General features: G+C 44.3%; 1 protein-coding gene across 2 annotated transcripts; it reads right to left on the bottom strand.

Moving 5' to 3' along the window:
• Positions 1 to 1,751: 1,751 nt before the first annotated feature.
• On the bottom strand, positions 1,752 to 17,079 carry FKTN (fukutin). 2 transcript variants are annotated; one of them, XM_079959584.1, is made up of 10 exons: positions 16,953 to 17,079; positions 14,849 to 15,052; positions 14,306 to 14,365; positions 12,678 to 12,881; positions 11,817 to 12,094; positions 10,624 to 10,756; positions 7,537 to 7,666; positions 6,946 to 7,079; positions 4,724 to 4,851; positions 1,752 to 3,982 (listed from the first exon to the last, which is right to left on the bottom strand). In XM_079959584.1, exons 2-10 carry the CDS (start codon positions 14,951 to 14,953, stop codon positions 3,769 to 3,771), a joined length of 1,386 nt encoding a protein of 461 aa, XP_079815710.1. In that variant the 5' UTR covers positions 14,954 to 15,052; positions 16,953 to 17,079; the 3' UTR covers positions 1,752 to 3,768. The 2 variants fall into 2 exon arrangements, with proteins under 2 accessions (XP_079815710.1, XP_079815711.1); XM_079959585.1 differs by lacking the exon at positions 16,953 to 17,079 and adding an exon at positions 15,300 to 15,830.
• Positions 17,080 to 17,985: the final 906 nt, after the last annotated feature.

Below are 17,985 nucleotides of genomic sequence, written 5' to 3'. Positions count from 1 at the left end.
TCACATGGAAGAGGGAACAAGCTTGTTTTCTCCTGCTCTGGAGAGTAGGGCTCAAACCAGAACTTTCTGACAGTAAGAGCTGTTCAAGAGCGGAATGGTCTCCCTTGGGAGGGTGTGGACTCTCATTCCTTGGAGGTTTTTAAGCAGAGACTGGATGGCCATCTGCCATGGATGATTTAGCTGATGTTTCTCTATTGCAGGGGATTGGACTAAATCAGGGGTCGACAAGGTTTATCTTGCCTGGGCCGGATCGGTCCTGCAGAGATCCCTCTGTGGGCTGGATCATGCGTGCATGCGTCTGCATGCCCTTGATTTTCGGCGTCTGCATGCCTGCGATTTTCGGCACCGCAGTAGTGAGTCCCTGCGCTACACTGCACTGGTTTAGCGCAGTGCGTGAGTGGGCGTTAGGGTCAGGGCGTTAGAGTGGGCCTTAGGTTGGTGACCCCTGGACTAGAAGATCCTTGGTGGCCCTTCCAACTCTACAGTTCTATGATTCTGTATCAAGGCCGTTCTCTAAGACCAAACACTCCAATTCTCCCATCTCAGCTCAGAGGCTTCTAGCATTAGCGGAGAAACACATGCATGCCTTCTCTCTCTTCAAGGGTCTCAATCCATACTTCCAAATACTCATCAAAATTCAGTCATTAAATTAACAGCAAGGCAGTCCTCACTCAATCACCAAAATATATCCATTTTTGACTCTTCATTTAAACCAGTCAGTTAAATACAGTTCATTCGGCAATTTTCAAGGTTAGATTAAATTAATAATTCAAAATTGACCAGCAATAATAAATTCTTCTACTATTAAAGTTCTTCCAGAAATTAATTTCCTCACATGGATTTACTCTACAAATTCATTCATTCCATAATGGGCTCAGAAACCCTCAGCCAAGTCAATTAACTAAGCTCATTTTACCTGACAATCAAACGGAGGTGAGAAAAGCAAGATTTCTGTACTGTGCCTTGACTGGTTCTTAGGAACAAAAATCTATACCTTGTTTTGAAACACACTAAATTTTAAAAATAGAAACGCAGCACTGCAGCTGCATTGGCACTAATAGTTGAAAAGGCAAGCTGGTAAAGGAAGCCTGATCTTACTTAGCATTATATTTTCAGAAATTAAGAAGATAAAGAGGACATATACAGGCTATACCAGGATATATAGCAAGTTTAACTATGTTGTTGTCTATCATGCATGCGTTGTTGCTGTTTTTGTATATATGACAAATGTAACCTTAAAACAAGAACATTGCTGAGCACTAACTGCACATTATAAACATATTTGCCAAAGGCATAGATTTTGATCTTCCATATTCTGAATAAATGTGACATTTTACTAAGTCTCTTTTCATAAGTTTATTTTAAAAGTTCAGAACGTATGTATTAAGTTTAAAGCCTTCTTCAGATTATTTTGTAGTGAGTAACATCCTGAAATCTAGGTTAAAAGCGTACCTCTGCATGACAAGTACATTAAAACCTTCGTCCCAAATCCAGAAGAGTTACTTGATACTAACTTGTCATATTGATTTCAATAGGACAGAAGGAACAACCAACTCTTCCTTGACAGGAGCCACCGACAAGAAGAGCATCATCATACATTGTACAAAACAGCAAACAACTTCGTCAATAAGTTAAAACACAATATTGTACGTGGATCATTTAAATACTATTCGTTTTAGTGAGGGGACATGCATTAGTACCTTCTCTCTTTTTCCTTATACACACAAGATAAATAGTGTTGTTTCTTTAAAAAAAATATTCACATTTTCTGCCCACAAATAGAAATGTCTACATTATTGTGCTTTGTATAACAGAGCTCCAAACAATGCAAAACAGACTTCAGGCCACAGTGAGCCACGTACAAATAAAATATACTGAGAACTTCTTCAGAGATAACAGTATTTCACTTCGTCCTGATCGTCAGTTTCAAATCTCTTTGAACTGCTGCCCATAATAAGGGATGTGACAAATTATTTTTGATTTTTTTTTTTTTTTGGTACAATGCTCCCCCCCCCCTCCAAGTTATCTCCTAACGATGGGGACATGGCAGAAAAGTCTTGATCTGTGGTTAAAGGTCAATGATACACTATTAAAAGCAGCACTATTTTTCTAGAAAAATAGATGCCTGAACTCACCTCGTTCTCTTAGAAGGGGAATGGTGCCCACCTGAGAGTTCCAGCTGGGGGGGAAAACCCTGATTAAAAGTAGTATGGGTTGCTATTTTCCCATGAGTGAAATCCCACTGGGAACATCTGTAAAAAGGAGCCATGTTGGGATGTGGTCCCCTTTTCAATGCTCTATGAGAATAAGAGGCTCTTCTGCCTCCGTGAGTCACCTACCCCTACATCCTATTTCCTGTAATGACCAACTGGGAACCTCAAGGAAGTCCACAAGCTCTTCTTAAATACTTAATGCAATAGACCAAGGGTGGCCAGCATCTGTATTCTGAGCGGCCATACTGCATTGCCAACGAGTAAGCTGCGAAGGGCTCTCACCCGCCAGCAAGGCTCCCTCAAAAGTGGTCCTGAGTGGGGGCTTCAAGAAAAACCTGGACTCGAGAGGTCGGAAAGAAGCTATGAGCAATTTAGGTGAAAGGGGACCATTTGAGTCAGATGGCCATCCAAGTAGGTGACATCATTTCCTCCTACTTTCAGATCTATTAGCTGCTAAAGTGATACCAGACCCTGTAGATTCAAACACAGGCTTTAACTAACAACCCATCTGTGGGATGTGATACATAGATAACAGTCAAATACAACATTCCTTGTTTTCCGAGAGTGGACTTGCAAGGGAATGTTTGGTCCAGCCACTTCCTGTTTCCTCCTGGCCTGGGGCATACTTCCTCTTGCATGTGACCAGAGGTGGGCATGGCTTTACCTGGGCAGGTAACAAAAGCACAAGGCACGCAACCCTCCTCCCTCTCTTTTCCATCTTCCTTTTGTTGTGTGAACTGCGGTCACTGGGATTAACCCCCCCTTATGGGGTAGATCCATATGTATATACTTTGTAACTAAGTCTGCCTTCAGGGATCCATCTGTGAACTGAATGTGTGAGTAAACTTATACACATTACACAAGACTGTGTCGTGTCTATTCTTTTAGGAGGGATATAAAAGGGTCATACCAGGAATCTAATATTGAGAAGCTTAAACAAGCTTGCAACAAGCTATCCGCTGTGCATTTAAAAGGGGAATGTAAAACTCTGCTAAATTACAGAACTTGCTAGCACAAGTTAGGAAGGATATTATTAAACAATATATCCTCTCCTGCCTCCCTGAACATTCCCACAAAAACTTCCATTTCGACTAAGCACCCAAAGCCACTGCTAAATAGTCCATGGCTTGCCATACAACTGGTACCACCCACCTGTGTTTTTCCAGTTCTGGGCAGAGAGTGACACCCAGAGATTCAGCGAGCTGTGGTGTAGACATGAATGGTGGGCTATATTTGGTGACCCTTAGTTTGGGCAGAATAGGCAACTTTTTTCTTAACTTAGGGACATTTGCTGCAACAAATGTTCAAAATGGCCCAGTATTCCTTTTTCCTTACATACAACTTTTATGTAGCTTATTCCCCACCCCGCCCCCCATCCTCAGCTGTAGAAAAGAGTTCTTCAGAGTTCCTGAAGCAGGACATCCATTTGCTTGTGCGTTGACCAACTGAACAGTGAACACATCTTTTACAGCATTTCCTTTGGAAATGGCTGAAGCATTCCACAATCGAAGATGCCTTGTGGGCAACATAAATACATGTCATTGTTTTAAATTGGTCAGTAGAGTTGAATGACTTCTTCCCATTCGTTGATAGGCCAGATCCCATTGGGCTGGACGTTGGGTGGAGAGTTTTTCCAGTCCCACATCTTCACGGGTATCTTCCACTCTTTACCGTAGTTGGCTTCGATGTAGTGGAGAGTTTCACATGGCACACGTACCTTGAGTTCTACGAACTCAGTCCAACATAGCGTAAATTTGGGAAACAGATACCTGTGTCGCAGAAAAAGAACAGGAAGGTCAATGATGAAGGAAAGGGGCTTTGTAATCCAATCAGTGAAATGTGGTGCGACTTCGTAGAATCTGCATACAGATAATGTTGTAAGAATTCTGGGATTGAGTAAAAGTGTCTGCATCCAGATTGCATATTGCAGAATTTGGGCTTAAATGGCTTCTACAACTACGTACTAAACACCTTTGCATGACTTATACAGACGTACCTTGGTTTTCGAACAGCTTAGTTCTTCTTCCTGCAGCCAATCAGAAGCCGTGCTTTGGTTTTCGAATATTTTGGAAGTCGAACGGACTTCAGGAATGGATTCCGTTCAACTTCCAACGTACGACTGTACTGGCAAATTTGGGTTGAACAATTATAGTTAACCAAGAGGGTCCTGCACAACAAACCCACTTCCCACAAATGCCTGAATTTTTGCAATGGGAAAACTCACTAGAAAACGTGGGGAAAAGCTTGCCTAACCTTGCTGCAAACCAATCAGAATGAAATGCTCATTAAATAGCCAACAATGTCCATTCTCCCTGCAAACAAATCGAGATGAATGCTGAACAGGTCCCCCAAAAGTGGTTTGAAAAAGTGGTATGCAATTCCCTCGTGGTTTATGGTTTTTATATTGGTGGTAGAATGAAGCTGCACTACACTAATTGCTAAGAATATCTCATGCTGAAGTTTGTCAAGCTCTATTTCCTTCCCCCACAGACGCCAAGTCTGACTCATACTTGAATTTCTTGCCCGATTTGGCCTGAGTTCCGCCATTCCACACGTGGTCATCCTCTTCATAGAAGAAAAATATATCGAGCTTTACTTCATCCTCTCCTTGAAAGGAGAGCTCCAAGCTGTCTTTAACCTGTAAGGTAGACAGGAAAAAGGCACCTTACATGACACAGATAATATTAAAAGAGGCTGCAAAAGTCAAACACTGCAAACATACAAGAGGGACACATGCCAGATCTTTGTGCAATGATTTTTAGGCACAAATGACATGATACATGTTTGAGTTTTCTTTATTTTATTTTTTTCTGTTACAAAAGCATGCTTAAAATAAAGCAGCATCTGCTGTGGAGAACCCAATCTGCACCACGCTCCCAATCTGGATTGGGGATCCTGCACCAAGTCTCCTGTTGAAAACCTTCCCAGACGACTTGCCTACCCAAGTACTGCTTGCACTATATGGCACCCTAGGGGTTGGGGAACTAGCAGCCGCGGCAGAAAAGGGTATGCTTTGGCAGGAAACAAGAGGCCAGTTGGGACCTCACTCCAGACTGAGAGCTGGCGCTTCTTCAGAATAAAAGAAGATAGTTTAAGCATGCATTTTTAAAAACTCATAACCTGTAACTGGGCTTTGTAAAGAAAACCAAGACTGTTCTAACAGTTTGGGCTCTTTAGTCACACCAGGATTTAATGGCCTGTTCGAAACCACCTTATCCATATACAAATAAACATTTGTTCGTGGTTATCAGGTATACTGTATGAGAAGACTATTTATATATCCAGCCTTTCCCCCAAGAAGCTCAAGGTGGCATACATTTTTGCCGGGCCTGATGCTCAGGATGCCTAGAGGTCTGTGGAGTGGGGGGGGGGTGTCGTTTATGGGTTTGTGTTAAAGTCAAGTTTTAATTTCAGAGAGCCTTCATTTTTTGCTGTTACTGGTATGAACGCTTTGCATCTTTATTGCTGGACTTTATCATGACTTATGTAACGACTGCTTACTTTTATTGCATGCTTGTTTTAATTTATGGCTTATTGCTGCTTTTGCAACTAAGTAAATCTTTTGGTGTGGTAAGCTGTGATATATCAATATATCGCCCAAAACCAGTTTGAAGTCCATATCATGATATTGGTTCCTTAATTTTTGACCTGGCAATATATCATGAATGAGGGTGGGTGGGTGTGTGCACGCGCACGTGCACGCTCTATGCAAAAATCACAATGTGAGGGAAGCTTTTAATGTTTGATGGATTACTGTATTTTACTATTTTGTTGGAAGCTGCCCCGAGTGACTGGGGAAGCCCAGCCAGAAGAGCGGGGTATAAATAATAAATTATTATTATTAATGCCTCTACATAGCTTCATCCTTATTTCAGACATCGTGGTATATCAGAATATCACAATGTTTAATTGTTGATATATCACGATGTTGAAAACCAGAAATTGCCCAGCCCTGTAAGCCTATAAGGAACACGGGTGGTGCTGTGGGTTAAACCACAGAGCCTAGGACTTGCCGATCAGAAGGTCAGTGGTTTGAATCCCCGCAACGGGGTGAGCTCCCGTTGCTCAGTCCGTGCTCCTGCCAACCTAGCAGTTCAAAAGTAGATAAATAGGTACCGCTCCAGTGGGAAGGTAAACGGTGTTTCCGTGCGCTTCTCTGGTTCATCAGAAGAGGCTGAGTCATGCTGGCCACATGACCAGTGTACACAACACTGAGAAACGTGGACAAGTGGTGTATGGCAGCTTCACATGCAAATCACAGGGGGAAATGAAGGCCTTTCCCTCTGTGCTGTACGCCCTCTGTGCTGTACGCCAGCTCCCTCGGCCAATAAAGCAAGACAAGCGCCGCAACCCCAGAGGTTAGGCCACGACTGGACCTAATGGTCTGGGGTCCCTTTACCTTTACAAGCCTATAAGCTGGTTTGAGCATGGAAAGGCAGCATACAAATAAACAATGCTGTTGATACATGGTTCTGTCCTCCCACCCACTTTGTCCTTACAACAATCCTGCAAGGTAGGCTGACTAAGAGTGATAGCGACTGGGACCCTGGGTCACTCAGCAACCTTCATGACTGCGAAGAGATCTGAACCCAGATCTCCCCAGTCCAGCATCTACTGCTCCATGGTAGCTCTTCCAATATTTTCTTGCTGTTAGAGCCTGGCATTGCAGACCCTGGAAAGGAGGGGTTACAAACAGGGCAAAGTGCCCACGTCAAGTGTGTCATCCACCAACCTTGCCAAACTTGTGCTTTAGCGGCAATCCTGCCTTCTGAAATGCTGGAATGATATCTGGCTGGTAGTCTTGAATGAAAATCCCCAAGTCCACATCTTTGCTGTAAGGAATAATATTGCACTGCCTGTACCAACCTGAAAACACAACAGTTTGGTGAGTTTCATGGCAGAAAGCTGGCACAGTACAGACCCAAGCCCACAAAATCTACCAGCCTATGAAGATTTCTCCTAGTTTGCTGGAGACTTGCAGAGGGGATGGCAAAGGCTGTAAGGATATGGTGGCGAAGTGGGGTTAGGGAGTGGAGCAAGTTAAGGGTCGCAGTGCCTAGTTCTCTCCCATCACTACATAAAGAAGACTGATGACCTTCTTTCCAGGGACATTCCAAAATTTCGGCGAGTGCAGGGGTGTTTAAGGCTTAAGCCATTTAACCATACATGTTTCAAGCTGTTTTGGTTCATATTTCAGTTTTGGAATATGAAAATGTGTCTCTGCACGTCTGTGGATTTTGCAGCACCTGTTAAGACACCCCTGAGTAACTGAATGCATTCAGTTCTCAATCTTAGCGACCAAACGTGACCACAAGCTCCTTACCCAGGCAAGTTCCACTGCTCAGCCAGAATCTGACTCCTAAACTGTTTAATGTCAGAGAAGCAAGATGGAGCAAGGCCTTGGCTTTCTTTCTGAATTCGACAGCATCCAGAGATACATCATCAGGGTACAGCTGAAAAATAAAAGGGAAATTGTAAATGACTCTTGTATTATTTTCATACAGTCAAGTGTTTACAGCTCCCACCAAACTACTTTTTTCTGCTGTTCCAGTATTTTAACTTTTGTTATGTTTTAAAGTCGAGTTGTAATTTTCCTTGATTTTTCTAGTTTTATCTTTTTGTATATCGCTTTGAAGTCTTTTACAATCAAGTGGTATATACATTTTCTGAAATAAATAAATCAATATTTAATGAACTTCAAGATATGTTCAAACCCAGGTAAATAACCATTTTTAATACAGATTTTTTTTTCTATGCCAGTATCTACTGCCGTAGCACAGAAGATACTATTATTTTCCTGCTTTCCTATATAAGATAGATTCACCTTTGTTTCCATGCACTGGATTTTCATTCTTTGGCGCCACCAAGTGTTAAAGGATTATAGCAAATCTTATTTATCAGTATTGTACTGTGGCTGGCTTCGGGACTATAATATTATGCTACCAGTGGGCTGGATGGGTAAAGGGGTTCATAGGTTTCAAGCTATTTCCATTAACATTTAAATCTGAAACAGGACTCTGGGGCCAGGAAGCAAAGAACCATGCAGATATTTCTATGTACCAAGGGGAGCTTTGACTTGTGATTCATGAACAGCACTCTTCCACACTTTACAGCAAACAATGTTTCTAACTGTAATTCATTGGACCTTGGAATACATATGAGTAAATAATTATTTAAACATGAGCCACTTAAGAGATCAGAAGCTAGCTTCACCACCATTGCTTATCTCTGGAGGTAAAAAAAAAAAAGGTAAAGGACCCCTGGACGGTTCAGTCCAGTCAAAGGCGACTATGGGGTTGCGGCGCTCATCTCCGCTTTCAGGCCGAGGGAGCCAGCATTTGTTAATAGACAACTTTCCAGGTCATGTGGCAGCACGACTAAACTGCTTCTGGCGCAGCGGAGAACCGTGACGGAAACCAGAGCACACAGAAACGCTATTTACCCTCCTGTCGCAGTGGTATCTATCTACTTGCACTGGTATGCTTTCGAACTGCTAGGTTGCTGGTCGGGGACAGAGGGTGGCGCTTGGGGGGGAATTGTCATCGCGCCACTCCTTGGTGTGTGGTGTGTGGGTGCGATACTCTACCCGATGCTTTTCAACATCTTTATGCGCCCCCTCGCCCAGCTTGTCCGGAGTTTTGGGCTGGGTTGCCATCAGTATGCCGATGACACCCAACTCTATCTGTTGATGGATGGCCATCCTGACTCGGCCCCAGACACACTGACCAGAAGTCTGGAAGCTGTGGCTGGATGGTTACGTGGGAGCCGGTTGAAGCTAAATCCTTCGAAGACAGAGGTCCTGTGGCTGGGATGGGACGATATGGGATTGGGGGGGCAACTCCCATCTCTTGCGGGGGCGCAATTAGTGCCAGCACCGTCCGTTAAGAGTTTGGGTGTAATCTTCGATACCTCCCTCTCCATGGAGGCGCAGATTGCAGCTATAACAAAGGTGGCATTTTTCCATCTCCGCCAAGCTAAGCAGTTGGCTCCTTACCTCTCTCGCCCTGACCTAGCCACTGTGATCCACGCGACGGTCACCTCCAGACTGGATTATTGTAACTCGCTCTACATGGGGTTGCCCTTGAGACTGACCCAGAAACTCCAGCGGGTGCAGAATGCTGCAGCGAGACTCCTTACGGGGTCTTCGCTGCGAGATCACATTCACCCGGTGCTATACCAGCTGCACTGGCTCCCGGTGGAGTACAGGATCATGTTTAAAGTGCTGGTTTTAACCTTTAAAGCCCTATATGGCCTAGGACCCTCGTACCTACGGGACCGCCTCTCCTGGTATGCCCCACAGAGAAACTTACAGTCTTCAAATAAAAACATCTTGAAGGTCCAGGCCACAGAGAAGTTAGGCTGGCCTCAACTAGAGCCAGGGCTTTTTCGGCTGTGGCTCCGACCTGGTGGAACACTCTGTCACAAGAGACTAGGACCCTGAGGGACTTGACATGTTTCCGCAGGGCCTGCAAGACAGAGCTGTTCCGCCAGGCCTTTGGCCAGGGCACAGCCTGACTCCCTCCCTCGGCAATCTTCATGGAGCTCTGGCCCAATGGTGGCCAGTGGCTTGAATTTAATTTTATAATGAATGATTTTAGAGTGTTGTTTGTGTTGTACTTTTGTACTGTTTTATTGTTGCTAGCCGCCCTGAGCCCGGCTTCGGCTGGGGAGGGCGGGATATAAATAAAATTTATTATTATTATTGCTGGGAAAGAGCAACAGGAGCTCACCCCGTCGTGGGGATTCGAACCGCCGACCTTCTGATCAGCAAGCCCAAGAGGCTCAGTGGTTTAGACCACAGTGCCACTCACGTCTTATCTCTGTAGTATCCATATAGCATATATAAATCAGCAAGGCAGGAGGAGTTAAATCAGGATTGCACAAATCACAATCCAGCCATGTACCGAAACAGCTCACTGTCTGCTTGACTACAACCCTCTCCTTTTATTTTCACAATCAGAGGCAAGCCGTTTAGCAGGCCACTGCATGTGGCTCATAGGCAGATTTGGGCTTGGTGGGTCATAGGGTGTGCAAGTCTGCAGTAGGATATTTTCATATGATTCTACAGTCTGGGAACAAAGGCATCCATCCACACAAGTCTAGATCAGTGTTTCCCAAACTTGGGTCCTCCATCTGTTTTTGGTTTTTTTGGACTACAACTCCCATCATCCCTAGCTAGCAGGACCAATGATCAGGGATGACGGGAATTTAGTCCAAAAAACAAACAAACAAAAACAGCCAGTGACCCAAGTTTGGGAAACCCTGATCTAGATATACTAGCATTCCCATTCAAGCATGTTAACTCTGACAACAACAGCCATTTTAACCCTGGGGTGGTGGGGGAAACCAGGCAAGCAACACTGGAAAATATTTCACATTTTGGGTGAAATGCTACTTGATAACCACTAACCTGGAAGAAAGATCGAGCTTCTCTGTACCTACATTCAATAAACCTGGAGTGGGACCTTTCCTCTAGGAACTGAGATGGCTCTTTTGGAATCTGGACTGTCAACCCATCAAGGGAAACACTTATTAGTTCTAGCCTGTAACAAAGAAGGAAAGAGTTACATTAACCTGGCCAGAAAACAAGAGCAACTTTCATGTCTGGAAGGTGAAACGAAATGAAACACAGGAGCAGCTGCAGTCGCTTCATTTGTAAAGGCTGCAGATTATCTATTTTCACCCAACTACTCCAAAATAACTCATTCCATTTGGACCAAACAAGGTGTTCTGAAGCTGTTCAGCCTATCTGCACCAACAAGAAACAAATGCCTGCAATGGGAAGGCGGAATGGAAAGAGTAAAACAGCACCATGCTCTCATCCAGCTGAATCCCTTTAGCCAAATGGATCAAGGACTCTGCCATACAGTGGACTCTTAGGTTATGTTACCTTCGGGTAACATAACTTTCGGGTTGCAAACACGGCAAACCCGGAAGAGCACAGAAGCGCTCTGTGCGTCGTGCGCATGCACAGAAGCACTCTATTGCGCTGCACGTGTCCACAGAAGCAGTTCCACTAGATGCAGACTTTTGGGAGCACATAAGGACCCCCGGAATGAATTAAGTTCATATCCAGAGGGTCTGCTGTACTAGAAACAACCCATCAGATACAAGGGCAGAGGTACATTACTTGCCTAATGAAAGATTTATCTGAGTGCCTTTTCCCCTTGGGGGACCAAACTTATTTTCAGCTACTTGCATTTAAGGATGTGTTGCAACATGATGAGCAACAAGCTGTTTATTTCCCAGCTATTTCTTCTGTTTGGCCCCGTTTTGAAGCCTCACAGGCCAGTGGCAACCACCTCCTGGTGGTAAAGGATTTCCCAAGTTTAAGATGCATTTATCTGGCCTGTCCTGATTTTATAGCCAAACATCATCACTGCACGATTCCCTGTTCTAGTATCATGCATCAGGTTGGGAGAAGAATATTGTCGGATCATGAATGTAAAACTTTTCTCCATTGCTGTAATCTCATTGACTTCAGAAATCCTGCACATCTGATTTCATTCGTCGTTCAGCAAGGATACAAGGCAAGCTGTGTGCTTTGTATGAAAAACTTGTGCATCAAATAGAAACAGAAAACACTGCCCTGCCATTTCTTACTTGTCGTAGGCTCCCGGGTAGCGGCCAAATGGCAACTTCCGAAAAGGTACAAACTTCCGGTCCATATGTCGCTTCAGCCGCAGCTGTCCGTGCCAGAGGTAGTTCCCGCTCCTCTCATAAAAGACCACCAGATGGATGGCATGCGCTGCCAGTCTGAAAATGTAGTGTAAGGGAATCTCCGTCCCAGAGAGGTCGTCCATCCCTTCTAGTCGTGGGTCTTTGCTCTGAATCTTTAGCCACTGGAAACCCACTCTCTCAGCAGCTCGAAACAGGCCCACCTGAAATTGACACACTGCATTTTGGCTCAGTATATTAAACACACACACACACACACACACACACACACACAGTCCTGCTTTGCAAAGCACTTGCTCTTCTGTTTCAAAATGAAACAGAAACCCCTCTCTATGGTAATGCAATTATTCTTACAATCTCCTTTTTAGTTCTAATAAATACACTTAACCAACTTACTTGGCTTCACATAGTTCTCTGAATACCACTTAGCATTTATTTTCATACACTTATTTAAGTGTAAAAAGTGTATTAAAACCTCTTTTGTGCTTTTCTGCAGTTTTCCTCCTGAGTAACAATACCATCTGTTAAGATATGAAAGCCAAAACAAAAAAAACCACAACCTTCAAATATGAACCACAGAGAGACACACTCCATCTGTTGCTGTTATGAGGTACCTTCTAAGAAACATTTGCCTTGTGGTCAAGTCACTCACCATATGACTCCCCCTTTCTCAAAAATTCCTGAGAAATGCACCATAAATGTTTTGATATTTTGTCTCTATGCTTACTCAATCTAACAGTTACAAAGTTCAGCATAGATAGGTAAATGAAGATGAGACAAATTTACCTCAAGTTTCCAGGCTTTGTCCAGGACGGCAAAGGTGGTGAAGTCCCGTCGAGCACAGAGGTATCTGCATTCTGAGTGTCTGCTATCAGGAGAGGTCCTGAGCTGCTTCAAGTCTGTGTCAATTAGTCCCAGAAGCAATGGATCAATCAGATGCACAGGTATGTTGTGACTGGACATCAAACTAATGAATTTCTTAACAGCGTGCTGTGTAAAGAGACAGGAAAGGGGAAAAAATATCTTTAAAAAGCTTTTGAAGACCCCTAAGTCAATAAAGTATAGGGACGCGGGTGGCGCTGTGGGTTAAACCACAGAGCATAGGGCTTGCTGATCAGAAAGTTGGCGGTTCGAATCCCCGCGACAGAGTGAGCTCCCATCGCTCGGTCCCTGCTCCTGCCAACCTAGCTGTTTGACTTGCACGTCAAAGTGCAAGTAGATAAATAGGTACCCCTCCGGCAAGAAGGTAAACGGCGTTTCCGTGCGCTGCTCTGGTTCACCAGAAGCAGCTTAGTCATGCTGGCCACATGACCCGGAAGCTGTACGCCGGCTCCCTCGGCCAATAAAGAGAGATAAGCGCCACAACCCCAGAGTCGGTCACGACTGGATCTAATGGTCAGGAGTCCCTTTACCTTTTAAGTCAATAAAGTAACAATAATGGGTATCATACTGATCAAAGCAGCAAAAGAGATCTTATACATCTTATACTCAGGGCTGCCTCTGAGGACAGTTCAGAAACTTCAGCTAGTGCAGAATTCAGTGGCCACGCTGCTCACTGGAGCAAGACGGTTTGGGCATATTACACCGATCCTGGTCTGACTGCGCTGGCTACCGATTAGTTTCTGTGCCCAATTCAAAGTGCTGGTTTTGACCTATAAAGCCTTAAATGGCTCAGGACTGCAATACCTCTTCCCTGTGCCTCCTCCTTGAGAGGTCCAGAGGGTGGCAACATGAGAACAGGCCTTCTCTGCAGTAGCTGTGGAATGCTCTCCCTAGGGAAGTTTGCCTGGTGCCTTCATTATACACCTTTAGGTGGCAGGCAAAAACATTCCATTTTAACCAGGCCTTTGGCTGACCTAATCAACATCCTATACCCTTTAAAATGTGGCTCTTTTAGGGGGGTGTTATTGGGACGCAGGTGGCGCTGTGGGTTAAAGCCTCAGCGCCTAGGGCTTGCCGATCGAAAGGTCGGCGGTTCGAATCCCTGCGGCGGGGTGCGCTCCCGCTGCTCGGTCCCAGCGCCTGCCAACCTAGCAGTTCGAAAGCACCTCCGGGTGCAAGTAGATAAATAGGGACTGCTTACCAGCGGGAAGGTAAATGGCGTTTCCGTGTGCGACTCTGGCTCGCCAGAGCAGCGATGTCACGCTGGCCACGTAACCCGGAAGTGTCTCCGGACAGCGCTGGCCCCTGGCCTCTTAAGTGAGATGGGCGCACAACCCCAGAGTCTGTCAAGACTGGCCCGTATGGGCAGGGGTACCTTTACCTTTACTTTATTGGATTATTGTTTTTATTTTTATTTCCTATATTGTGACCTTTTTTGTGACCCGCCCTGAGACCTCCAAGTGTGGGGCGGTATATAAATTCAATAAATAATAAAAATATAATAAAAATACTTTCAGAGCAAAAGTACTTACCCACTGACTACTGTCTTGTCCTGCTTTGTTCCCTTTAAACTTGGGGAAAACAGCTCCATTCTAACAAAACCAAACAACAGAGAAGAGGCTTTGCAAGTCAAGTCCTGGTGCTACCACCAAGACAAATGAGAAGTGAAGCCTTGGTGATATTTTTCAAAAATATTGCATTTTTTAAATATATTTGAACTAATCTATTTTCAGCTCAAAGAGTACACACTTCCTCTGTTGACTAATTTTCTGACATACTACATTGGAATCAAACTATAAAGATAGCAATGGAGCTAGAAAGCTCCACTCCACCTGACCAGAAAATGGCCAGACCGTAACCTGGAACATATGAAATCTGACTTTAACCATGTTTAAGCCATATTGATTTCATTGGAATTTACTACCAAGCAAGAATATTCAATAACAAGCAAGTCTCAATCTCGCGTCTCCCATCTTATTTTAACAAATCATTATAAACACTTGTTTGGATTCGTTCTGCTGAATGTAGCTGTGTGATGGTGTTGTTGTTTTTAAGTGGGCTGCCAGAGTTCTTACCCTTGGTGATAAATAGTATTTATAATAGTACAGCTGGAACAGGAGAAAGACTGAGCTTGTCAAAGTAAGAAGGCCCAAAACCACGTTCTTGTTAATTCTCTGCATTAGTCTTCAGGGCTCTCTTGACTACCAGTTGAAAGCAGGAGCTTCGTTCTTCTCATCTTTTCAAGTAGCCTACCAACGTCTCTCCAGTGGAAAATAAAGCTGGGGAAAAGGGGAGGGGGGGAACTTGAATTCAATGAAGTGTTTGTAACAGTTTTATATAAACGAGAATCATTGTTGTGTGCAAAGAACATTAATGCTTGTTCGAATTACTTTTAAGACTCTTAACAATGAGAAACATCGAAGTGCTTGTGTGAATCCCTGTTGGTTAGTAGCATAACACAGCTAGGTTCTCAGATTCCCCCCTCTCCACTTTCTCCCAAAAGTGTTTGAAAAAGGAAGAGCTAACCTTTTTTGGGTGCTTGAAGACAACATCCCTCTAGGGAAATGCACTATTCAGGGGGTTATATTCCCCTCCTGACTCATTCAGTGATCAGTCTGATGACAGGGACAGAGAATTTGCATCCTCATCAGGGTGATGGGCAGAGCAGAGAGGGATAAACCTCTCCACCAAATCCCAGTGCCATGTCTACTTTTAATCACTCCCTCCCTTTAAATTATTACTGTCTGTGCTAAAAATCAATGGGGTTTTGCTGGTGGTAGTGTCACATTGAGTAATTCCTACCTGCAACACACTATCAAAGGTACAAAGCAATCATAAACCAAGTTTGTTATTTCGGGGCTTGTCATGGGCTCCCACATCCGGTGCTTAAAGCACATTCAATGCACATCTCTCCCCCTGCCTCCAAAGAATCCTAGAAACTGTTGCTTAAAGGTGCTGGGAACTGTAGCTTTCCCCTCACAGAGCTACAGTTCCCAGCAGCTTCTCACGTACACACGCCCTTCCATCAGATGTCAAGGAGATAAAGAACTACACAACCTTTAGAACACATCTGAAGGAAAGCCTTGTATCAGGAAGTTTTTAATGCTTGACATTTTACTATGTTTTTATATGTGCTGCGCTGCCCAGGGTGGCTGGGGAAACCCAGCCAGATGGGTGGGGTATGAATTATAAAATTATTTTATTTTATTACATTTGAATACCACCCGTCATCTGCAGATGTCACAACATAAGAATACGAGATAAAAAAAACAAGGGGATAAACAACTGCACAACGTTTAGAAGACATCTGAAGGCAGCCCTGTTTAGGGAAGTTTTTAATGTTTTATCGTGTTTTTAATACTTTGTCGGAAGCTGCCTTAGAGTGGCTGCGGAAACCCAGTCAGATGGGCGGGGTATAAATAATAAATTATTATTAATAATAATAAGCTAAGCAGCCAAACGGCTCCTTAAACCAGAGTTACAGTGGCCAAAACACAGTGCCTGTTTGCCATTTTGGAGCCGAACAGCTCAAAAGCTGTGTATTTCCAATACAACTTTTGGGGGTTTCCAGTTGCGCAGGTAAAAATGTTGTGGATAGAATTCGACAGGATGTGTTGTTAAGTGTGTGGAAACTGGGAAGATCCAAGGCGCCTCCAAGGTGGCAAAATGCGCCTGGTGAATTTTGAATGGGGGCGGCGGGGTTGGGCTACATGACCTTCACGGGTCCCTCGCAACCTTGCAACTTCTCTCCTCCTCAGCCGCCTCTCAACATCTATTATCATCCTCCTCTGATGAGGCTGGATTTTAATATTTTAATATTTTAATGTTTCAATATTTTAATGTTGTATTTTAATCTTGTTTTTAAGTTGTATTCATTCAACTTGTTTTTATTATTGCTTGTTAGCCGCCCTGAGCCCGGCCTTGGCTGGGGAGGGTGGGGTATAAATCAAAATTATTATTATTATTATTATTATTATTATTATTATTATTATTTATCCGCGGGGAAGAAACCTCCCCGTTTAACTTTATTTAGCAGCTGCTTCATCTTGTCGCCCCCCCCCAACCTTGTCCCTGGGGCAGCGTTAAAAGAGGAGCCTGAGGCGAGCCCAGCGAGAAAGCCGCCCCACTAAAAAAGCAAACACGCCTCATAGGAACTGCCTTCCTCCCTGTCCCTCTTACCTGACGGTGCGCCAGGAAGGTAGGAGCCGAGCGACGGGCTTCTGCCGTAAAGCGAAGCCCGCCCTTTACGGCACCGGCAGCCTCAGGGCGGCGCGAGGAGAACATAGAGTTAAGACGGGAGGGAGGGAAGAGTCCGTTTACGAAGGCGCGCAGGTTGCCTTTTTTTCCCTTGAAACCTCATTTCCGGTTCCCGTTTGAAGGGCCTCTCTGTTTGCAGGGAGGGACGGAAAGCGGGGGGTGGAGTTGTGGCCCGCACTGTTCGGTGGGGAGCCGGAGGTGTTGCGTCGCTGCACTCAGACCCTCTTTTTGGGGGGGGGGGGAATTAAAGCTGACGCCCGGTGTGCGCGTGCGTGGAAGATGCTGCGTCCTCAGCTGTTCCCAACAAGCCGCAGCTCCCAACGTGTCTGAGGCTGCTGGGAGCATAAAGGGGGCGGGGGGGGGGGAGGTCCCTTCGGTTTGACTTCACCCCCTGGAGGTGCACTGCGTTGCCTCTCGATGTAGATGGAGGCCGACATCAGGCGGACCTTTTGGTTACCTTTTCATAGATGTTTGACAACTGGATACACTAAAAATAAAATTAATAATAATAAACTATATTAGCAAAGTTAAGAGGGGACACCCACCCTGAAATCTTGCACTCAGGAAGTATGTGTTTATTTTTGCACATGCTGTGCGGAGTCCTGCAGCTCTTTTAATAAATTAATAATAATAATAATAATAGTAATAATAATAATAATAATAATTTATTATAATAATTTATTATAATTAACACGGTGGAAGGCACCAGTTTGAAAATGGGAAACACACATTGAGGCAGCTACACCTCAGTTCATTCATTCATTCTGATCCTAGAATGGTATGAGTTGGTCCAGTTGGAAGGGACCCAGAAGTAGACTAAAAAGCATCCCTGGCACGTGGCCATCCAACCACCGATTTAAAAAAAAACCTTCAAGGAAGGAGAGTCGTCCACCTTCTTAGTCGTCATTTTGTAATTTCATACGATTTTTATACCGCTTGACTTAAAAACAAAACA

The sequence above is a fragment of the Podarcis cretensis genome (genome assembly GCF_951804945.1).
Source record: "Podarcis cretensis genome assembly, chromosome: 17".
Lineage (NCBI taxonomy): Eukaryota > Metazoa > Chordata > Lepidosauria > Squamata > Lacertidae > Podarcis > Podarcis cretensis.
This window is presented reverse-complemented; position numbering and strand designations above follow the sequence as displayed.